Source organism: Peromyscus maniculatus, chromosome 2 (genome assembly GCF_049852395.1).
Source record: "Peromyscus maniculatus bairdii isolate BWxNUB_F1_BW_parent chromosome 2, HU_Pman_BW_mat_3.1, whole genome shotgun sequence".
Lineage (NCBI taxonomy): Eukaryota > Metazoa > Chordata > Mammalia > Rodentia > Cricetidae > Peromyscus > Peromyscus maniculatus.
In genome coordinates, this window is record NC_134853.1 from 7,938,784 (window position 1) to 7,963,363 (window position 24,580).

At 40.2% G+C, this 24,580-nt stretch overlaps 1 protein-coding gene across 10 annotated transcripts in view; it reads right to left on the reverse strand.

The window, feature by feature from the left end:
• Positions 1-24,580, reverse strand: part of Eya1 (EYA transcriptional coactivator and phosphatase 1) — a 312,966-nt gene that overhangs the window by 272,206 nt on the left and 16,180 nt on the right. For 5 of the 10 annotated variants that reach the window (XM_076563734.1, XM_076563733.1, XM_076563735.1 and 2 more), the window contains one exon: positions 20,874-20,977. In XM_076563734.1, coding sequence (XP_076419849.1) covers positions 20,874-20,906 — 33 coding nt within the window. In that variant the 5' untranslated portion in view covers positions 20,907-20,977. Of the gene's footprint in view, positions 1-7,204; positions 7,287-9,076; positions 9,184-20,873; positions 20,978-24,580 lie in introns of those variants that run through there. The other 5 variants (XM_076563745.1, XM_042270751.2, XM_076563739.1 and 2 more) reach the window with 3 other exon arrangements.

A 24,580-nucleotide genomic window follows, 5' to 3' on the forward strand; every position in this document is an offset into this window, starting at 1 on the left:
TTAGAACCTAAGATCAAACAAGCTCTAATTCTCATAATAGAATATTACAAAACCTGTTTGTGCCAAAGGATTGTAGAAAGAAAGAAAAAAAAAAAGGCCAAGTGGAAAAGATGAAGCTAGAAATGGGCTGGTTTCTTCAGCTTTTCCATCAGAAAGCCCAACTTTCTGTCTAAAATGGACATGCACTGTTTAAAAAGTGCCCTTTGCAAGCTTTTTTTCTTTCTTGAGTTTTTTTTTTTCCTTTCCAGAATGCTACTTTTCGTAATAGCACTCACCTAGAGTTTAGTAATTCTTTGGGAACCATATTTTTGTTTTTTAAAATAAAATAACAGGAATTATTTTAATTAAAACATAGACACAATTCAATTATTATATATTTATATTTCATATATACATATATATCTAGAAATATCTAGAAAGACACATGCCCAATATATCTATGGTTATTTTCTGGTAATAGGATTAGAGGTGGATTTTACTTTTGCTTATCTTTGTGGGGGTTTGTAGGGTTTTCTTTTTAAATAGTTTGTTATGTCTCTTTAAGTTTATTTTCAGTGTCTTATATTTATATAAATAGCATAGTCTCTTAAGCAAAACTGAAACACAAGAACAAGTAGCAAAGACCAATAGAAAGAGAATTATACTGAGACCTGAAAGAGAACAAAGTCTCTGAGCATAGTAACCAGCACCCAACCTTGTCTAGTGGTCAAAGCAAGGAGAGGGCATCAAGGTACATGTTTTTATCGTGTACACAAATATGAAGAAGTCACCTTGAAGGAAAAAGACACTAGTGTTAGTTGAGAAGCTGATCCCTGTTGCCCACTGTATCATGCATTCCTTGCAACTTCATTTTAGCTCATTCTTCAGGTGAGGTCAGATAGCTAGTCAGTGATGGTGCACAAAATGGGCCTCAAAGTCATGTGATCTCAACGGATGCTCTGTCCTCTTCAATCCTCTGCCTCCTAACTTCTCAATTCTAAGAGAAATTCTGGCCTATTATCCTCTTAGTGGCAGGAAGGTGTTCAGTCCCAGTTGTGTGAAAGTTTGCAGCCAGCCAGGCTTGGAATCCTCCAGGGCCACAGAAGAACTCTTAAATTCTGTAGAGGACAGGCTAAGCCTGAGCATCACAAGACTGAGTCTCTAATTACATGGGAGCCGATTTCCAGTCCTGATAGACTTCACACCAGGATACCCCCTGGCCAAAAGTTCCAAGTCTGAAGGAAGTCATGGGAAACAGAAAACTGTGGAACAAGGCTCCTAACCCAAGTTTTTCATTTTTACACTCATTTGCATTCTACTTACTCTGAAGGTTTTGTTGTAATTCTACATGGGAACAACCATTGTAAAGGAAATAAGAGCTGGAAACCAATAAAAACCTCTAAACTACAGTCCATTTAACATTACAGCCTCTATTAAAACTACCATTGTCTACTTAAATACCCCCAGTAAGTCATTTTACAATTCAGACTTTCTTTGAAATTTGTATTCATTTTCTCTGCCCACAAGTAATAATGAACCCAATAAAATATCCCTTCTTTGGATAAAAAGAGATTAACAAATGTGTAAGCATAATTTCCATTAACTATAAATAATTATCCTTCTTTATATAAACATCAAATAGATGGTTACATGTAGATATGTATAATGATGTCCATAATTCTAGTCACTAAGACAGATTTTTGGTACCTTCTTCAATATTAAGTTTTTTCTAAAGTATTATGCCAATTCATTGTTAATTGAGTCATTACTAAAGCCCAGACAAGGTGAGAGCTGGTGGTTTAAATAGAAAATGGTAATCCTTTAAGAACTCAAAGTTTATTAGACAAGAAATATGTAATAGTTGGTCTCACATCCCTAATTCTTAAGCTCTGCAAAGACAAAGTAATTGTAATTATCAGGGTAGACCTCACACATGTGGACTGATCTTTCACTTCAAAATAGGAAGTGGCTACTGGCAGGAGAAGATGGGAAGCCAAGGAGAAAGGTTTGGCTTAGCACTAAAGAGTTAAGGCAAAAGGTCCTCACTTCGTAGCACATCCTGTTTGTCACTTTTCTGTCGCTGTGAACCTGACTCGTGCTTTCAGAGATTTCAGTCTCTGAACCTGACTCATGCTTTCAGAGATTTCAGTCTCTGAACCTGACTCATGCTTTCAGAGATTTCAGTCCATCCTGGCAGAGGAGGCATGGCAGAGCGGCTCCAGCCTTAGGAGGAGGAGTGTGTGGTGGAGGCTTGCTCACATCGTAGTGAACCAGGAAACAGACCATAACTGGTTCTGCTGGAAAATATAACTTTCAAATGCCTGTCCCTAGTTGTCTACTCTGCCAGCCAGGCCTTTCCTCTTAAAGGCTCCACAGCCTATAAAACAGCCCTGAGAGATAAAGGACAGAATATTCACAAGATGAGCCCGTTGGGGGCCATTCCAGATCCAAACAACAGGACATAATGCTGCTGTGTAGATGTATGTGGAGTGTGGCCACAAATGATCTCCCATTTCCTACTGCTGGGCCCCCTGAAGGAAAGGACTGCTTGGAAAGATCAGCATTGGAGAGGCGAGGGCCCCAATGAAGCAAAGACCTTCCTGTGCCCGTTTCTGCATATGATTGTTTTTTTCTTCTGTAAACCTTTATTCAGTCATTCATGCCCCTCTGAGTCTGACTCCTACTTCATGGAATTTGTAGAAAGCCTTGCTGAATCTCAGGTTTGTGTGCCTAGTGTCTTAGTTCCTTGAGATTTGTCAGGACAAGCAGTTGGATTTCCCCACCACTATCCAGCATGGACTGCTGGGATCAATGGTATCCCATCTTTTGTACCTTTCATTTCTCTCTGTCATTTCCAGAATTTTGGAAGTTGCTTACAATGCATTTCCTGTTTACTTAGGTAATATTATATCCTTCTGAGGTCTTTGATGCAGTTGAAGACTAAATAGTCATAATTATAATTTTCCTTGGTTATGATAAAAGATAAATTAGATATGAAATTTTAGACTCACAAATACGGATAGATGATAGAACATTTTCTTTAATTTTACAAAATACCAATAGATTAGACATTGTAACTGTAATTCTTGTTTGATAACTGTTCTATTATATGCAATTTTACTATGTTAAAGTTAAAACCTTCCTTTTTGATTAAAAAGAAATGGGCAAGTGCTGTGGGATGTCTTTCTGTATGCTGTGAATATATGTTGCTCTGATCGGTTGATAAATAGAGCTGTTTGGCCTATGGCAAGGCAGCTTAGAGGCAGGTGTAAAATCGAGGAGAGAGACAGGAAGAAGAAAGGCAGAGGCAGAGGAGACACCAGCCGCTGCCAGGAGAAGTAAGCTGTGAAAATACCAGTAAGCCACAGCCACCTGGCAACTTATAGATTAATAAAAATGAGTTAAGTTATAAGAGCTAGTTAGCAAGAAAATTGAGCCATAGGCCATGGCCATGCAATTTGTATTTGATAGATCCTCTGTGTGTTTACTTGGGTCTGAGCAGCTGCAGGACTGGGTGGGACACAGAAAAACTTCCAGCTATATTCATTGTTTGATTTATTCCTTATCTTAGCTTCCTTTCCTGTTGCCATGATAAAATACCCTGACAAAGCTACTTAAGGAAGAAGGGTTTATTTTGGCTCATAGTTCAAAGGTCCAATCATCACAGCAGGGAAATCAAGGCAGCAGGGACAATTGGATACAGCTGGTTACGTCACACCCATTATCAAGAAGCAGACAACAGCAGATATATGTCTGTGTTCTACTCACTTTCCCCTTTTTATGCAGTATGGAATCCTCATCCAGATAATGCTGCACCCCACAGAGGGTGGGTCTTCCCACTTCAATGACCTCATGGAGATAACCTCTCACAGGCAGTCCCAGACTCTTCTCCCAGGGACTTCTACATGTCATTGGGTTGGCAATGAAGATTAATCATCACACTCCCTTAGAGGAAGCTGATACCAGGTAGGTTGTCCTCTGTCTGGAGGGATTACACCATCTCTGGTTCTTCCATTTTGAAAATGTTTCTAAATCCTTGGACTCATCTCTTCTGCCTGGCCCCATAACTTCCCTTTCATTCTCAACATGACTCCTAGGCCACCTGGTGTATTGATTTCTGCATCATCCATCTGCCAATGATTATCAAATCTATGTTTCTGGCCACCTGAGAAATCTACATCACGCTTTTATCTGTCTACAAAAGTCACCTAGGGTAGCTTCAAATTCAAAGGACCCAACACTGAATGTGTGGTTCTGTCTTCTACGTAAAGTATATTAAGATGAATTTTCTATCTACTCAGAAATCTTTTGAAGATTTGGGAAAGGCATCCTCTCTCACTAAACTTCCTGTTACCCAGTAACCACATCATGGTTGCTTATAGTAAATTTTGAATATTTTCAAAGAAAAGATCAGACACCTTCTACTCAGTGTCCTTTCTTAAGTTGTGTAAACATAAGGTGCTGTTTAAAAAACAATATGCATTCTCTGTACTGTGGTTTTAGGCAAAGAACTAATATTGTTTTTTTTTTTTTTTTTTTGTAATTTTCACTTATTTTTTGTTATTATGGTGAGGGCCGAGTCATTACAAGACATATTACATCATAGCAGGAGGGCATGGGAGAGGGAAGGGTCACATGTTGAGACTGAAAGGAAGAATGAGGGTCAGACTTACTCCTACATCCAGTGTGTCACAGGACCTGTTCACACCAAGCGTTAGACCTTCACCGGGCCTCAGAGTACTGATCAATGCAATCAAAAAATCAAGAACAAAATCTTAGACAAGGAAGATTATAGTTTCTTTTTCATTTAAATTAACTCACTACACACTTAATTATGAGATGAACACTTGCCAGCCACAGGATCGGTATTCTTGCGGGCTCATCTATGCACCAATTACATTGTCGTTCTCTAAAATGGCCAGGAAAAAAAAAAGTCCGAGTTCAAAACCCAAGTTGGCATCGACTGGAACTCAGAACTTTAAATTATAGTATTATTGGATTATTTAATTCCTTTTTCCCCTAAGTCCTATAGATGTGCACGTTTGCCCTGCAGGTGATGTAGAGTGTACCAGGCAATAAGGCATTTCCTATTTGTACCTCAGTACATGGTGCTTTGGTCTCCAGCTCCTGTCACCATTTTATTTAAAACAGTGGTTCTCAACCTTCCTGATGCTGTGACCCTTTAATACAGTTCCTCATGTTATGGTGACCCCCAATCATAAAATTATTCTCATTACTACTTCATAACTGGAATTTTCCCAGTTATGAATTGTAATGTAAGTATCTGCATTTTCCGATGGTCTTAAGCAACTCTTGTGAAAAGGTCATTTGACCCCCAGCAAAGGGGTCTTGACCCACAGGTTGAGAACCACTGGTTTAAACATTATCTTCCTTTTCCTGTGACAATGCATCTGTACTGTAAGAAAGGAATCTCTTTAAAATGCCTTTGACCTCTTCTGAGTTGGTAGTCTAAAAACATTAGTTACTCTTGGTAACTAGTTAGTTACTCCTTGTGTGTCATCTTACAGCTCAGTTTACTTTAAATACATAACAGTCTTAAAATCTTTTCAGTAAATATATAATAAGCTGTTTTAAATGCTGACCTCCTACTGGTTGAATAAAATTAAAACTAAAATACAGCACTGTTTTGTAGATGGTACCGAATCAAAGTAATTAATGTTTTCTTTGATAAATAATAGAAAATAAATTCCGATACGGTACTGACAGCACAGATACGCCCACTAAGCGCATCCACTCTAGGGTTTTCTTTTCCTGGGGGTCATGGTTGTGACTTCCCAGCAGTCCCTGGCTAGTAAATAACCTTCTGCTTGCTCTGAATGGGGAATTTTCCCAGTCTGTTTGGCCTCCTGATTACTAAGTCTTCCTAAATTAGAGCAAGCAATTTCTCTTTGTTTTACCTAATATTTGAAAATGGGAAGAGAGGGACAGAGGAAGAGAGAGGGAGGAAAGAAGGAAGGGAGAAGAAGGGAGGGAGAAGAAGGGAGGGAGAGAGGGAGGGAGAGAAAAATCCCCTGGGCCACTGAAAATTATGCTTTCATTCCAGCCGCCTGCTTCAAGTCAGTCAAAACATCGCAGACTTCAAAAGGGGCATTCGGCCTTCTTAGGGCATTTTGGTGTCTGTCTCTGGTCGGCCTAGGAGGGATCAGTTATTTGGATAACTTAGTTTCTGGAGCCTGCTGGTCTTGTAGAAGACCTCAGTGTCTGCCTGCAAATTAGTTCTATTGAGCACGAAGAAATCCCTGGACAGGCTAGAAGAAATAAATGGTGATAAAATCTAATACTACAATGTTTGTAATGTGATTTTATTCTGCTGTGTAGCTTGCAAGCACGGCTAATGCTGAATTAAATATTTTAAATTTTTTGAAAAAAAGGGGGCATGGAAAGCAGCAAATCAGATCAGTATACAAGTCACAGCAGATTTAAAGTGAGACTTCCCCAGGATCCTTGTATGAGAACAAACAAAAATATCCCAGTTTCCCCCCAAAATCAGCTACATAAATAATGCTTCAGACGCAGACCCACGCTTTGGCGCCCCTCCTCCAGCCGGGGCAGGAAGTCAGGCAGTTGTTCTGGTTTCTTGGGGCCAGGCCTGCTCTGTGAGGCGCCCCTCAGCCCTGTGCTCTAAGGGTGCCTGAGGAGAGAGATGCTAAGGGAAGAGGAACTGGCGGCCAAAACTAACAAACAGGGCCCCTCAAGCGGAACAATGGTCCAGAAAACTCAGCAAAAAGGAAAATAAACTTCATTGGCAGTTTGTTTTTTGACTGTTAAGGGCTTAGCTACAACTCTATCAAGACTTTGAAGAAGGTAAGAAAGTTCACACACGCTGCCTGCTCACAGCTGCTCGAGAGTTTATAGTGGGAATTTATCATCTTGTCTTGCCGTGCCTAATCCACTTTAGGACATACTTGTGTCTTTTCTTTCCAGGGTAAACAGAAGAGCCACACCTCTGAGAGAGAGAAGCACTACTTCCGCTCCCACCTCCACTGCCTGGGGCCGGAGTTCAGCCTGGGTGAGAAGAGCTAGCTCTCAGGCCAAAGGCCTGATGCTTTCAAAGGGCTTAACACAGCTGAGGTAAGGAAGATCAGCAGCACAGACCGAAGCTGTGACTGTTTGTCTAGATTCCAAAATAGATGCCTGGAGAATAAGGCAGCCCACGAAGCAGTCAGTGAGGGGACGTTTAAGGGGAGCGCGTTCTGAAACTTACCTAAGCACCTGTGGTTCCCACCTCTGTCCTTAGCTGCAAATAATGTTCTGGGTCGCAGTGGTCCACGAATTTCAACTTGTAACTGTTTCAACAAGTTTTTAAAATAATAGTTATCACTGGCTGTTCCTGGTTAGGAAGATAATAACCGTTCCTCCCGTGTTACATTTGCGTAATCATTCTTTAAAAGGAAAAAACAATCTTTATCCTCAGGCTGGATGGCTTCAAGCTGGCTTGAAGGTTAAGAGGGCACGCTGCTCTTGCAAAGGACCTGCGTCTCCTTCCCAGCACGCACATCAGGCAGCTCACAAACACCTGTAACTCCAGTTCCAGGGGATCCAAAGTTCTCTGTCCTCCACAGGTACCTAACCTGCACACATGTGGTGTGCATAAACTCATGCATGCATATGTGCATATACATAAAGTAAAAAAAAATCCTTTTTTTAGGTATTTATGAAATACTTATTGAGGATGACTATGCATTGTATGCATATATGAAATCCTCAAAATACCAAAAGTATATTATAAAAATCCATATTTTTTTAAAACTCTAAGCCCATATTACTTAGAATTGAACTAAAGAGAATGTGATATAGCTAATTATGGGTTCAGGTGAATAATAAAAGTGAACATGTGTAGTATTATAGTTAGTTGGTAATAGCACCCATAAACAAGAAAAACCATAAAATTGGCTAACTACATATAACTCTTTCAATATATCTTTGTTGTAGCCTTCATAGCAATTACATTCCTATCACATGAAACCAAAATTGAGATTATGTCTAATTTGTCCAGATGTTGTAGCACATGCCTTTGATTCCAGCACTGGGAGACAGAGGCAGGTGGATTTCTCTAAGTTTGAGCCTGGTCTATATAGCTAGTTCCAGGCCAGCCAGGGTTACACAGTGAAACCCTGTCTCCAAAAACAAAACAAAAATGTGTTCAATTTCTAAGAGTGCTGATAGGCAGGTTTTTTAAAGTTGGAACATGAATGGCAATGTTCCATGAATATGTAAAGAATTAAGTTAAACAAAATATATTCAAAGCAAGATGCAACTTAGTTTATTCTATAGAAATTTCTCAGTAGAGTGCATGGGAAAGTATCTAGAGTCTGGAGACACCACCTAGAATCGCATTACTTATAGAAATCCTTAAAGGAAACGATATGGAAGGCATCTTAACACATTTTTTAAACCACAAAAATCTATATATATATTTATCCCCTTCCCAATTAAAATAAAGTAGAGGAATTGCTTTGTGAACTATAGATTAATAGTTTCTAAATAATTCACAAGCAAGACCATGTTTTGCTTTCTCCCAAAGCTGCACATATTTCCCAAAGTTTTTTTTTTTTTAACTCTTATTGTTTGTTGACCAAGTAATGACTGAGGAGTTCCCATTCTAAGACTCTTTAGATCCACAGCTATCCACCTGAATACCCCTAAACAAGAAAACAAAGGAAAAGAGGCAAGATAAGCAACAAGCTCATCCCCAAGTTAATTTATAACCAGCAGTTTACCCAACTTAATTACAAATCAGTAAGTAGTTTTTAGACCTTAAGAAGAATTAAGGATTTTTACTCTACTTGAGTGCTGACTGAGGGTTTGAAAGAATGCAAGAAATATTTAAAGTATTTCTAATTTGTATGTGTGTTATGTGAACCTTTCTGGGAAAACATAGGGAGTTTTCTTGAAATGTCTACGTGAAACCCACAGGGAAGGCAGAGAGTGTTATGCATTTTTACTCCTTGGCTACGGAAAAGCCACCTTGATCCTTACAGTCTCCCTTCCTCTCTTTCATCAAATAGGATGTAATAAATCCTGAGGCCATGAAATCTCAGCCTTGGGAAGGATTTTAGAGGCAATCCCCTCTCACCTTATCCTCTACCCGGGAGTCCCCAGAAGATTTTCACCAGATAGTAATGAGCGAGTACAGTATAGGCAGTGTATGTGAAGTCCTCAGGGCAGCCCCCGCCTCAGTGTCACACTTATTATGTATTCTTTGTCATAATAGGCCCAACCTATGACAGGAAACCAGTGCCTCCAAGAAAATCAGATCTGTCTCTTTAAGGCATAATATTTCAGGACAGCCAATTGGTTCAATGTCTTTTTTCTTTCTTTCTTTTTTTTTTTTTTTTTTTTTTTTTTTTTGGTTTTTCGAGACAGGGTTTCTCTGTGTAGCTTTGCGCCTTTCCTGGAACTCGCGCTTTGGAGACCAGGCTGGCCTCGAACTCAGAGATCCGCCTGCCTCTGCCTCCCGAGTGCTGGGATTAAAGGCGTGCATCACCACTGCCTGGCTGGTTCAATGTCTTAAAGATACATAATGTATGGAGAACTCAACTATCAATTCCATTTACTTCTGGCATACACTTAAAAGCATTCTTGGAACAATGTCTCCAACAAGCTAATACCTAATGGTAGAATAAATGATAGATTTGTAAACTTTATATATATATATATATATATATATATATATATATATATATATATGTACACACACACACATATATATATGTACACACATATATATATATATGTGTGTCTTTAGTATTTATGATCTTCTTTTAAAATGAATTGAGAACATTATAAGAATTTCAGACCTGGCCTTCCAAAGTAATATCAAAATTTAAACAACTGTTACAGGAAGTATAGACAGGGGCCATTCACCTGAACAACCGCTATAACAGAAATGAATAAAACTAATGCAGTTTTCAAAATCATTAATGCACTTTTATCCCCAGACTACTTCCAACTCACAAAGGGCCCACAGTAATGCATTCCTCTCAGAATTTCAGCACACACAGTGTACATGAGACCAGTGACGTCTCTCACTCCCACTGCTGATAATCTAGTAGAATCATCACCTTCATTTATGTCACAAATAGATCATTTGACACTTTTGTTGGCAACCGTTTTGTGTTGAGATGGCATCCTGGCTGACGATTTGAATTCCATATTTTGAAATGAAAAAAAAAATGTTATTTGTCAGCAATTAAAAAATACATTTCTTACCCAGGATCCTGTAAGAAAGCCTTGTAATGAGTCACCAAGTAGTAATAACAACCACAACAATAATACTTCTCTATTTTCTTTTACGAAAAGAAAAGAAAACTTTGAAGAGAACCAAAGGACTCTGGGGATTTCATTTTAGCTGGGCTGCCTGGGAGAAGAGGCGTGTATTTCTGTGTCATATGTGTGTCTATTTTGCTACAGTGCTTAGTAAAGGTACCCATGAGTTTCCCCTGATGCTTGTGAGTGAGCTGCAGTTATCTTTCTGTATCTAAGGATGCTGCACCCATGGATGCAACCAATGTTGGACAGAAAATAATTAGGAAATAATTGCATCTGTACTGAACACGTGTATACTACTTCTCTTGCCATAGCTCTCCAAATACCACGTCGTTTACATCGACGTTTTTATTGTCTTTGTATAAAGGTTAATATTTGAAACAAGGCCTCCATATACTGCTAGGCAGCTCTTGAGCTCATGGGCTCAAGTGGCTCATCTCACCTCAGCCTCCAAGCAGCCTGGGACTGCAAGCATGGCTACACCAGGCTCCTGGAGATGACTCACAGCACACAGAAGGATGTGCATACATACATATGGATTTGCAAATGCTTGCCATTTGGTAGAAGACCAGACTGAGTCCAGGCCGTACAACTGAGCTACACCCCTTGACCCAATGTCTGCTAAAGAGCAAAATTTTGGAATCATTTGTTACATAGCAGTAGACTAGTATTACAACGTTTTCCCAATAAAATTAGTAAAATACTCAATATTTTTGACCTAATTCCAAAGGCTTTAGTATTGTTGGGACCCCTCCCTTCCAGAACCAACCCTCTAGAGAAGATTACATGGTATCCCTGTCTTGGAGAGGTAAGGACACTGGCTCAGGGAAGACCAGAGACTGGCACACAGCTAAGCTGCAGCTGTACTGGGACTTGCAGCACATACCTCCAGCTGCTTGCCACCCCAGCAGGCTCCCTCCACTGCTCTCATGGGTATTTTCTTATGCATACTGAATAAGAACCCTAGTTCAGCCATTGCTTTAATATGAGACGGGAGTACATGTACAAAGTTGCATCAACCAATATATTTTTTATTTAAAACAGTTTTTAAAAGATTTATTTATTTAGTATGTACACAGTGTTCTTCTGCATGCATGCTTGCAGGCCAGAAGAGGGCACCAGATCTCATTACAGATGGTTGTGAGTCACCATGTGGTTGCTGGGAATTGAACTGAGGACCTCTGGAAGAGCAGCCAGTGCTCTTAACCTCTGAGCCATCTCTCCAGCCCCAAACTTACTCTCTCTCTCTCTCTCTCTCTCTCTCTCTCTCTCTCTCTCTCTCTCTCTCTCTCTCCATATATATATATATATATATATATATATATATATATATATATATATATATACACACACACATTTTTGTGTATTTCTAGTGTTTGATGTATCTTGTTTGAAACTGAAAGAACTCTTTCAGAAAATGCTGAGAATCCCTCTGAGGCTAAGATGGCAGAACATGCGTGTAATTCCAGCACTGGGGTGTGGAGGGCAGGGAGGCTGAGAAAGGAAGATCAGGAGTTCAAGGCCTTGGCTGCATACTGAGATGGAAGTCAGCCTTAAGACCCTGGCGATAAAACAAACAAACAAACAAACAAACAAAAAGCCTAAATATAAAAATTCTTTTGCATTAGAGTCACCTAGTTTAATTTAAGGCCACCATGGAAAAACTTCTTCAATAAATATGGCTTATTTGTGGGGAAAATGTGATTAAGGTATTTGGTATATGATTATTAACTGATTTTAAATACTTAGTTTCACTAATCTGTATAGGTTGAATTAATCTCTACTATTAATTTCTCTTATCAAAGCATATATTCAAAATTCCTTTCTTCCTCTGATCAACTTGGCGGAAATGTTGGAATCCCAGTTGATGGGGCTTCTTTCCTAGCAGTGGTGTTTGTCGTCAGATCCAGATCACTTCCACTATCATGAAAGGCAGCAGCACCCAGCAGCCCTGGGCTGGATTTTGGTCTGTTTCCAGGGATGCCTGGCTCCCTGGAGCCTGGAGGGATGAAAGCTGCCAAGCCAGAGCCTGTGAAGGTTTCCCTCTGTTTACAAAACCTCCACTCCAGGCAATTGTATTTACTCATTCATTCATTCAACCAAAACATTTGCCCATCTATGACAGCGCAAAACAGAGCGCCTCAGCACCAGAGGCAGCCGGGCTGGGAAGGGTCCTCCCAGCCTGCTGTTTGTCCTTAAAGAGATCAAGATCTAAGGCAAACAGACTTTCAAATTAGGACTGACAACCCAGAATAGAAAAAAAAAAAATCTATGCTAATTAGCAGTTCAAAGCACTTACTGTTTGGAAAGAAAGGGTTCTTTGGGGGAAGGGAAGAAAATATAAATAAATTGACTTCTGATTGTATTCAGTTGACAAAAAAGAGAAAAATAAATGAAAAGAGATAATAAAGAAATAGATATGATAAGTACGAAATTATAATAACTACTAATTCTACCTATGGAATTGCATGTATATAATTGTTTAAACTTCTTTATGTCATTGTTATCAAGCTTTGCTTCTCTCGTTCAAAATTCCTGAGTATTTTGAGCCGGAGAGGCAGCTCAGAAGTCAAGAACTTACACTGCTCTCACATAGGACCCGAGTTCAATTCCTGGCACCCAGATCAGTAGCTCACAACTGTTTATAACTGCAGTTCTAGGGATTTCTGGCCTCCGAGGGCACTGAGTGCACATAGCCACACACATAACTAAAAAGAAAATACTTTGCTCAAAAACCAGAATATTTTACTGATTTTAATTGAAAGATAGGTTGGTGAGTTCGATCCATTAGTTGCCTATCACTGTGTAGCAATTTATCCCAGAATTTAGCACATTACCAGACACTGGGATAAGGAATACAGCTCAGCAATACAGTCTGCATTGAGCTTGCACAAAGCTCTAGGTTCATCCCTAGCACCACAAATGCGTGTGTGTGTGTGTGTGTGTGTGTGTGTGTGTGTGTGTGTGTGTGTGTAAACATAGATAGATGGGTAGACAAATGAACATTTAAAAATACATTTTTATTATCATATACAGTTTTATGAGAGCTACAGTCATTCCAGGATCTATTCTCAGTTTAGCTCACTCACATGGTTGCCTCAGAAGGCTGCAGGTCCTGATCACGTTGCCCAGTCACTGAGGATAATCCAGGCCACAGTGGCTTTCATGACTTAGTATCCACAGTGACATGACATCACTTCTCCCTTTTTCCTGCTTAGAAATGTGTCACTGGGTCCAGATGACACTCAAGGAGACAGATCCAAAAGGACCTTTCCAAGGAGTTTTGTCAACAAGTTTCCTGTCTTAAAGAGGGGAATATCCAGGAACTTGTGAACATGGCTCCCGAGTGTAATGGACTGTGGCTCAGGCACAGGATGGACAGCATTTTCTTGACAACATTCTACATACTTAATCATAGGAACCCCGGAGAGGATGTCACAGAAAGGCTCCGGGCAAACTAAACTGAGGAACCAAAGCTCCCTCATCGTCACATCAGTGCTGATGCAAATGTGGAAGTCCGTGAACAACAATAGTCATTGACTGCAAGATGAAGAAGGTTTCAGCGAAGGGTGGGGGAGGGGAGTGAAGGAATGAAAAGCAAAGCAGATTGAGAACACAGAGATTCACCTCAGTGGGGTTCGAATGCTCTCCTGGAACTGTGAGGAAGCACTTAAGCTCATGCCGATCCAAATGTGGGCCTGATTCAGTGCACTCCTTGATGGCACAAAAACATTTATGAACTTCAATTACCCAGTTCAACGTGAACACCCAAAGAATGACACAGAGTTCAAATCGGAATAGACTGTCTCCCAAATTCTCCATGTTAAAAGTGAGGATAGTGCAGCCCAGCAAAAGAAGAGAAGTCACTGCAGACAGGACAGGCTAGCCTGAGAGGAAGACAGTGAGAAATCTTGGAAGGAGAAATTGAGCAACTGTAGAGCCATTCCCCAGTAACGACCTGGAAGAGGACAACCTAGAGATCCTCACTGTGTCTGCAAACAGGCTCGCTATCTCCAGACTCTGTTCTGTGGAACCATGTGGCTTTCATGCCACAGCATCAGGGTTCAGCAGTAGTGACTGATAGACCACACAACACTGGGAAGCAGCAGCATCTCTCACGGTAGCAAAGCTGTGCACCAACTTTTGTTTTTATTCTTTTAGTTTTGCATTTTGTTTTGGGGCACTCACCATGCAGTTCAGGCTGACTTCAAGGCTGTAATCCTTCTGCCTCAACACATGAAAACTGAGATTACAGGTGTGCATCATCGTGTCTGGCTGGGTAGTTTTTATTTTAAGAATCCAAACTAATCACCCCAGATCTTACTATTAAAAAAAAAATCAAGTCTCAGGATTTGTGTGTTTACTCAGAGAAAGAGCCTCCCATGCATCATTGCTGTGGAAGTGTGCTGACCAGAGGCAGCCAAAGGACAGCTCGTCTCAGTGGTTAGATCTCTCTCTCCTTTCTTTCCAACACCAGTCACAAACAATTTCCATCTTTGTCACACTCCATTTATTTAGTGTGTGTAGACCAAGTGAGCTACACCAGAACACAAGATGTTGGCCAGCTCAGATAAACAAACGTTTACTGAGTGCTCATGGATGGCTTGTCATTGGGCTTGGCCTTGGAAATATAAACATGTCACTGTCCTGCCCCTGAAGTAATTTTCCTGTCTAGGTTTTAGCTTTTACCTAAAATCATCCAACTGCTCTTACATCCTGGTGCCCAGTTTGAACTTTGCTGGCCCGTCTCTTCCAAGCTCTGATGACATACTTTCTTAATGTGCCTAACCATACTGACCTAGTCACATGACAACCCCCCCATTCCTTCTAGCATACCCTGACCCTCCCAGATGACAACTCTATCCTAATCCTGTGAATAAGCACCTACTGTACCTCGGCTGAGAGATGGTAACTTAATCCTCCCCTAGTCAAGTACATTTTAATTTAATAAGAAATACTATTAAGTACTTACTGAACCTTTGGGATAGTACTAGGAATAACAGAAAACACTGAGACAGTATGTATTCCATGTCATGCTTAGCAGCACACATAGAACCCACTTTAGACTTCACAGTACCCCCGTGAACATTATCAGTTCGTTGGCAGACGTGGAAATTGGCCCAGAGGAGGCATGTCCACTTGTTTGGGGTAGAGTGAGCATCCCAGCTCAAGTGTATGCTCCGAGTCTAGCCGTAGAATCTAAAGCTCCTCTCTGCACGCCACTCATAGGTTATGATGTTTCTATTCACACAGTCATTATTCTCCATTTCGCAAATGAGAAGGAACTACAGTTTAGGGATGTTAAGAAACCTGCCTAAGAGCAGAATGAAAACTGAGCAGGTCTGTCTGACTTTAAATAATCCTGCTCTTGCCAAAAGTTGCCTCAGGGTTTAATACAAGGTGTTGCCTACATCACTTACAGAGCACTCTGGCATATATGACCTTATTTCCTCATTGCATGGACCTAGCATATTATATATTATATATAATATATTTCTTATGATTTCTTTCTAAAAACAAATGGAAGCTCAGAAATAAATTTCTTGATGTTATTTGCTAAAATGCTTTATAGTTAAATCATCTCTTACCTGATCCTCATCCCAATATAGGGGAATGAACCTAGTTCTTTGTGCTTGCCTACTGAGCAAAATTTCCAGTCCTGATCCACAGTTAATAACCTGGGCTGTCTTTGCCATGCCCCACCTTCCTATGTTCAAGTTGGCATTTGTTTAGTGTGGTGTATCAAGTGTAACTGGGTAAAACTACCTCAGTTCCAGACCTGACAACCTGGTACTAAAAACACACACCCCGCTACACTCCCAGACAAAGGGAGAGAAGAAATCTAGTGTGCTAAACCAATAGCCTGCAGCTAATGGTTATAGAAAAGCCCTTAAGTGCTAGAAAACAATTACATGTGTTCATTATTAATCTTCCATCAAGACACTTAGGATCTGGATGATGGTACATCAAGAGCTAAGCTCCTGTAATAGTCAGAGTTCTCTAGAGGAATAAAACTGATAGAATGAATGTATATTCATATATATATATATATGATTTATTAGAGTGGTTCATAGGCTTATGGTCCCGCTAGTCCAACAATGTCTGTCTACCAGTCTGGGCTCTCATAATGTGCTCACACTAGCCTAGACTCTTAAAATAAAGACTTGTGTCATCAGATAGAGCTATCTCTCCATTCCCTGGTTTGACTTGCAATGTGGATGGTATTTATATCATAACTTCCAATGAGTGCCATTACGGGCCACTGTGTTTCTATTAATAAGATATTCATCAAATTTTTCCAGTGTGTTTAAGAATCACCTTTTATTTCTAGAATCCCCAAGTATTAAGAATACAGCATATACATGTTTTATTTAATGACTTTTTTTTCTTGCAAAACTCAATAGCCAAGACCTGTCATTAGCGATGCAAATTTTCCTTAACTTAAAGGGGCCAAATTTAAGTTTCAGGAATTACAATGGAACTCTGAAGTGCCCTTATTCCCAAGAGATCTAGCAGATCATCATCTGAAATGTACTAGATTGAAGTAAGTAGTTACCTGACTTTTATCATGAAGAGCCTCAGGCCTAGTCCTCTCTGCTAGCCACCAACACTATAACCAAGCATATGTATGTAGTGATGTCTGTACCACCAGGCATGGGTATAAAAGCTGTGTTTTTAAGTTTTGGGTCATTTTGTTTTGTTTTATGCAGTGGAGGGTGATCAGATAATGCTTTATACCAGTCTACATTTTTCTAGAGATTTAAATTTTTTAAATTTATTTTACTTAATGTTTGTGAGTATTATACCTACATGTATGTGTGTGCTTGCCCGGTACACACAGAGACCAGAAGAGGACAGGCATTGGGCCCCCTGGTAGAGGAGTCACAGATGGTTGTGAGCTCCCATGTGGATGCTGGGAATCAAACCTGGTTCTTCTAAAGAGTAGTCATCGATCTTAACCACTAGGCATCATGTACTCCCTTGCTAGAGGCTGTTTCTAGTAAAAAGTACATTCAAGTTATATTGTACTTTTTAGTTTTCAAAGAACTTTTGAATTTTGATTCCACTTGAACTGCAAAATTGTGATTTTTAAGTAAGAAAAGAAATATTACCATTTTTATCCATATAGCTGCTGTGTCTGATGCTGAGAAATCTACCCCCAGGCTAGAGGAGTGGGTGAAGTGTTGAACTGTCTTCCAGTTCTGACATGGCCCTTGTACTCAAGAACTCCTAACACCTGTTCTTGCCTTCACAGGACTGTGCCTGTCAACATGAGGCCCTATCAGAACCCAAGGTTGTATAGGCGGTTACGTGGTTGGGGGGGAGGAGAGATTTTCTTAGGTGGTGTAACCACTGGTAAGTTGCTGGGCACAATGGTTTAGAAGCTTTACAAATACAATCATCATACCCGCTGAAAATGACAAGGACACATGTCTCAGTCTCTCCCACAGAGAGACCACCTGTGCTTACAAGCTGTCAGGGGCTAAAAGAGCAGGATTGGCACTTCCGTCCACTCTATGCCCAGCCTGAATCTCTGGAATAACGGGGAGGCAGCTACCAGCTCTCCCCCATCTCATCACAGTTCTCTACCCACAGAGCAAAGAACCAAGGAATGGAGTCACAGGAGCTTCCAAATCCTCAACTGGTCATTGCATGGGTTAAACATCACACATATGTTTTGATACCGAGCTTTGTGTATAAACCCACTCAAAAGACTTCTTTTAAAAAATACCTAATAAGGGCTGGAGAGAGGCTCAGCGATTAACAGCACTGGCTGCTCTTACAGAGGACACAGGTTCAATTCCCAGCACCCACATGGAAGCTCACAACTGTCTGTAACTCCAGTTCCAGGGGATCTGACACCCTCATATAGACATACATGCAAGCAAAATACCACTGCATATAAAATACGTTTAAAAAAAATCTAATGAGCAAAACCAAAGGCCTGACTTTTGTTCTTAGGGAACAAGAATTGAATAATTATAGATATAGTAGGCACAACTCCAAGAGCCCACTAGTAAGTATAATTCTGTGAGCAAAGAGCTATAGACTGGAAGAAAGCTGTATAACAATAATGATACAAAAAGGATTGATCAGCCTGTATGGCTTTTATTCTCTTCGTTTTACTGATACCACAATCAAAGTTCTCAAAGAAATACTTTATAAATATTATCTAATATTTTTCAAAAAAGGTACATGCAGTGTTCACTAGCTATGGGTAAAAAGAACAATCTACTGCCTAACTGCCACCATAGTGAGGTACCTTGCAGATCCACTGGGAGACAAAAGCAGAGGCAAGGGACTTGGTGTAAGTGTACATGAGGTTCCGGAACAACAGGCAGAACTAACTGACGGGAAAGCAGTCACAAGCAGCGCTGTCTGCTGGGTCAGAAGATGGGCACCAAAGTGTGCCGAGCAAGACAGGAAGTGAGAGGATTATCAGGGAGAGGGGAGATCTGCTTGGTGACAGGATGAGAGTTACATGGCCATGTTCATGTGTTAGGATTGGGCTATGACGATTTGTCTCTTTCAGCACATGGGTCAGAAGTACAAGGGTCCAACATATTTTTTGTTGGCCTCAAATCCAGTTGACTTGCTCTAAGACAGACCTTAAGAAAAGAACAGGACAAGCAAGGGAACTGTCAGCCCTGCTAGCAAGTGTGAAGGCACTTGTCATTAGTTCAAGGCGCTTTCCACTCTTCCATCCTGAGTAACAGCAGTGCTGCCAGTCCAGTCTGGGTTCTCTTTCCATCCCGAGGCTGGTTTTTAGGGGAAGGGGGGGACGTGAGAACTGATGGAAGGCAGCCTGGAGGAGTCCACCTCAAGCCTCTACACAGCAGCCTCTGGGGGAAAGAAGGCCATCCCTGATTGAGCACACAGGAGCCAGATTGCCAGGAAAGGCTTCTCCAATCAATACCACATGGCATGTGTCTTTGAGAAGAGGCCCTGCCTGCTCTTGTACTTCTGTGTTAGTCAACTGCTGCTCCAGAGCAGAACTGCTGCCTGTCGATGTAATCCCAAAACCAAACCAAACCAAACCAAAGTGACGTGTAATTATCTTGCCCACTAAACATGTTACTTTGATCCAAAAGAGATGAACAGGAGGAAGAGGGAGAAAAAGAGATAAGGGATTCAGGGGCCAATACACTTATTATATAATGTGTACTTGCATGAATGTCCTTATGTAGCACAGTACCATGAACATATACAACAAATAGTTCTTCAAAATGTAAGCAACATAGTATTTTTGTTGAAGGCCAAAGCAGATCTATGAATCATTTTTTACATATTATTTGTTTTAATTTTGAATCTTAATTTCTTCATTCTTAAACTAGGATTGACAAAATATAATACATGGTTACTAAGCCAACACATCTCTACAAAAGTAGTTAAACTTGTCAAATTCCCCAACATGTTAACTTGCCTCTATTACAAGGGTGACAGTATTAAGCCATTGGTGATCTTATTTTTCACTGATATTATATGAATTATGCAAGTGCTTTAATATAATAAAATCAAACATCACTGACTCATAGTAGGAGTTTAAATAAAATAAATAACTAAATAGGTTACAGATGCCTGTTTCCTGCTTAGGGTAAAAGCTAGACCATACAAAGTGATCTTGAAGTGCTTTGTCTGAATTATCTCAGAGGATGACTTCGAGGATCCATATATTCCACTCCGTAATTGCATACAGTACAGCTCAAACTGCCATCCTAGCACTTGACCACTGCTTATTAAAATCCTTATCCATTAGCAGTTGGTACTTACTACATAACACCAAAAGGGCTTGTAAAACACACCCTTACAGGAACCACAACAGCATTACTAAAGATCACACTCTGCGTTTGTGATAATTCCATTGCGAACAAAGCTGGGCCATGAAACCATATGTCTGAAAGCCTTTGATCTGAGCAAGGCACCTAAAATACAATGTCGTGTGTCCTACCCCAAATGCTGCTAGAGAAATTTTCTAAGGAAGCAACTTTCACCCACGGAAACACCTCAGAAGTTCGATACCATGACTTCAAAAAATAAACAGTCATTTGCAAGCTTCACTAAATTTTTCTCTTGAGATGGACTTGAGCAAAATTTCTGAATCCTTTCTCTTCTGCTCACAAGATAAACAAAGTATAGCTGAAGGGTTCCTTTATTTGAAATCCGTGTGAGAGCACATCAGACTGTGAAACTTCCATATCAAACATAGATTTTCAACACACACTGATACACGATAAAGAAAATACATAGGAAGCGATCTAAAACAGGAATTAATTTCAAGTTTTGTGAGACAATATGCTTTCCCTGAGGCTAAGGAAAATGTAATAAGCATTAAAATTATGCTGTACATATTGGTGTAATTACATAATACTAAAGGTTGGCTTTTTCCTCTCTGACTTTACTTTTGATAGCTGATACCTCTAAGAAGAGACATAAATTAGGTTAGGCTGATGAAATAGTGCACTACTCAATTCATAAGGTTCAAAATCATTAAAAATTGGTACAGAGACTGAGAAATTTCCAGACACTCAGGTTACAACAAAAATAGGCATTACAATCTTAAAAGCCATAACTCTTTGCTTAAGACTGACATTGTGTTTACTTACAGACTGTCCATTTATCTCACGAGAGGCTTCCATTGAAGACTTCTTCACAATTACACATAGGCTATTAGCCACACACTTCTTCAAAGGGTTTCAACGCCCCACACCTGTGCGGAGCAGAAATCATACAGCCATGTTAATTGTGTGGCATACATCTGCAGCCTTCCATTCACAGCATGTATACACAAGTCAAGAATGCTTACTTCACTGAATGAATCTCTAAAATAAATATTATGGGCTCCCTGTTTATCACAATTTACATGAGCCAAATGTGGCCAAATTATAGCTCAGCAGTGCCTGCTGTCAGCAGCTGCGGCTCAAGATGGAAGGTGAGGAGCAGGCTCCCGGAGAGCTTTTCACACACATTATTTTTTGAGCCAACAGTACAGAACATGTTTCCTCTTTTTTTTTTTTTTTTTTGAATTCAGTTTCTCCCCTGCTATCTATCAATGTCAGCAGCCCCACAATGCAAAGAGGAAATACTAACAAAGAAATATGATTGTAGTGTGAGCAAGGATGAAAGAGCCCACACTGGGGCTGAGTGCTTTACCCTTAGGGCATGGATATTATTATACTAATTCTTAGCAAGTTGACATTAGGTCACCGTTTCATGGTTGATCAATTCTGCACCTTTAGACACTCAACACCTTCAAGAAGGATAGGTTTGGGAGAGGTTTCAAACATAGTCAATAAATGTAGTTATTTACATTTAACTGTTTTTTTTTGTTTTGTTTTGTTTTTTTAAGTAATGCGACCATCTAGCTTTCTGCTCTCACTTCCTAACTTTCAGAGTTACTTTTCAAGGTCATGCTCAAATGAAGAGCTCAAGGGTACTGTCCTGTTTTTGTATTTGGATTTGAGGGCCCAGGAATTGTTCTTTATGCCTCACAGTAATTCAAATTGGAGATGTGTAAATAAGTAATAGGTAAAAGGAAAAGTTTTAGTACTAAGATACAATTTCAAGACCAAGAACATGTAGTCCTTTAATTTTAGGCTCATTGTTTCTGAAGCACTAGAATTTCTGGATGTTAAGATGTTAGGAAAACCATCAACATAAAAAGTCAGCATCTTGGTGTTCTGGTTTTGATGGACACTAACAGGTCATGCAAATAATGGAGGCCGCGTGAGCCTCTGTTTCTCATCTGTGAAATGGAAGATTCCAGCTGGATGATAGCATCCACCTGTATATTCTACATAAATATTCCAGTTTGCTTTCTGTTGCTGTGATAAATACCATGATCAAAAGCGATTTGGGAGGTAGGAAAGGGTTTAATTCACCTTGAGTCCATCACTTAGGGAAGTTAGGACAGGAAATCAAGCAGAGGCCAATTAGGAATGTTGCTTACTAACTTGCTTTTCCTGGATAATGCTTGGCTCTCTTTCTAACACAGTCAAGGTGGCATGGTGTCACACTGAGGGCTGGGCCCTCCTATATCAGTTAGGAATCAAGAAAATACCCCACAGACACACTTGCAGCTCAATCTGATAGAGGCAAGGTTCTCTCTTCCCAGGTGTGCTAAGATTAGCCAACATTATCTCAGATTTTATTATTTGATGAGCACATGCATTTGCACACTTAATTTCCCAGTAAAATAGTCTAAGCCTCCCTCATCTGAAAAGTCATTTTGGAACATTGCAATAATTCTCCTCTTTAGTTTGTTCATAATTATGAATGCTGCAAAACACACGACTGATCCAGGGCCAACAAAAAGGTGAGTCTCCTTGGATGATGTAAGACTTGTGGATTATGTTAGAAATTAGAGAGTGCTTTTTAAAGTGCTGTGATTTGTAATTTTACCAAGAAATCAATTTCATGAGTCCAAGTCATGATTTCAACTTCAGAGTAAATAAAAATTGCACGGTGCATTCACATCCATTAAGCAGGAAAACATAATGTAGCACTTTATTTTGACTGTGCACAAAATTCCAAAAGTGAGTGTCACAATTCACCAGCACTGTTTAAAAAGATTCCTTGCCAAATTAGAGAAAAGATATCACAAAATAAAAGGGACATTTTTTTCATGGCTTAAGTTCCTCTAAGGAGGGGTGTTGACTTTTCTAGAGTCTAAGGTGGTGGTTGAAAGTCAGGGTAATAATCCTTCCTACACATTGGCAAGACATGCCCCAGTTTACAAAGCACATTCACACAAACTGCCCACAGTGCATCGCCATCCAGGATTCAACTCCAGTCTTATTGCTCACAGAGCAGGCTCTGACAAAAGCCCTCTGACTTCCCATAAATTCCCATCCTCCATCCCATACCTGTCCCGAGAACATGTTTCAATCAGAAACTGTATATCTGATACCCGGGGTTGTTGGCCATGTGTTTCTTTTCCCAGTTTCCACACTGAACTTACTGGGGTACTAAGGCTGGTCAAGTTACATGAGCATGAAAGATATTTCATTCGTCATTTTATTTCTGCTGAAGACGAAGCTCTTCTGTACTAAATATCATGTTTGTTATTGTTTCCTGGGCTCAAAAGTAAGGGCAAAGATGGTTGAGAAGTCCAAACAGCCAGCCTTCATCTGCTTCAGGTAGATGTTTCCACCACAAAAGACTACTTCTCAGAAATTTGAAAAAAATCACAGAGAGTCCTGGACTTTGTTTACAAACTCTCCACTGCTTGCTAAATCAGCATAGTTGTTTCCAGATTTCGACATGTCAATCCAAGCCATGAAATATATGACATGACTGGGCCTACTGATATTTAGGAGCACGGCTCAGGCAAGCCCTTAATTCCCTCGCTGGGCTTGATCTTTCATGGTTTATAAATAAGCCTGCCTCCATTATAGCATTTATCTAGTGGGACTGCAATTATTCCTCTACCTGTCTCTTTGACTTGCTGTAGCTCCTTGAGGTCTAGAACTCGGCTTTGCTTTCTTGCCTGGTCACATATGGCACTCATTAGGTATTTTGAATGAATCAGCAAATACATTAGTGGATGAATGAGTGGTGTTAATGCAAGGCACTGTTTGAGTGCGTGTAAATTTTGAGCCAGAATTCAGTGAACAATTGAAGAGTGATGTTATCATCAAGCAGTTTACAAAGAATCCATCAACATTCTGGCTCTAAACATTTGCTGTAGTCAGTCTAAGTAGTGGGCTTCAGAAAAACAGGTGACTTTATTCATGTCTATCTGTCCACCTCTAGAGAGAGAGAGAGAGAGAGAGAGAGAGAGAGAGAGAGAGAGAGCAGCTATTCTCGAAATGGCATAAACCAACTATAATGGCTAATCTTGACTGGATTTGGGATCCCCTAGGAAACACCATCTCTGGATATGTATGTGAAGGAAATTCAAAAGAGATTTAACTGAGGAGCAAAAGCCCCTGATGAATATGTAACACCACGCCCTGGGCTAGAGTCCCAGACTAGATACAACGGAAAAATGGAGAAAGCTGACTGAGTACCAGCAATCATCACGCTGCTTCCTGACTGTAGGATATAACGTGTCCAGCCACCTCACGTTCCTGCCACTGTGACTTTCTGCCATGATGGCCTGTGTTCTAGTTTGCCTTCTGTTTATATGATAAACACCATGACCAAAAGCTCCTAGGGAAGAAAAATTAACTTGAACTTATTGCTTATGGTCTATAACCAAGGGGAATCAAGGCAGGAACTCAAGGCAGGAATTTGAAGTAGAAACCAAGAGAATAAGTCTGCTTACTGGCTTGTTCGCAGTCAGCGCTTTTCTCATCCAGCCAAAGCCAAT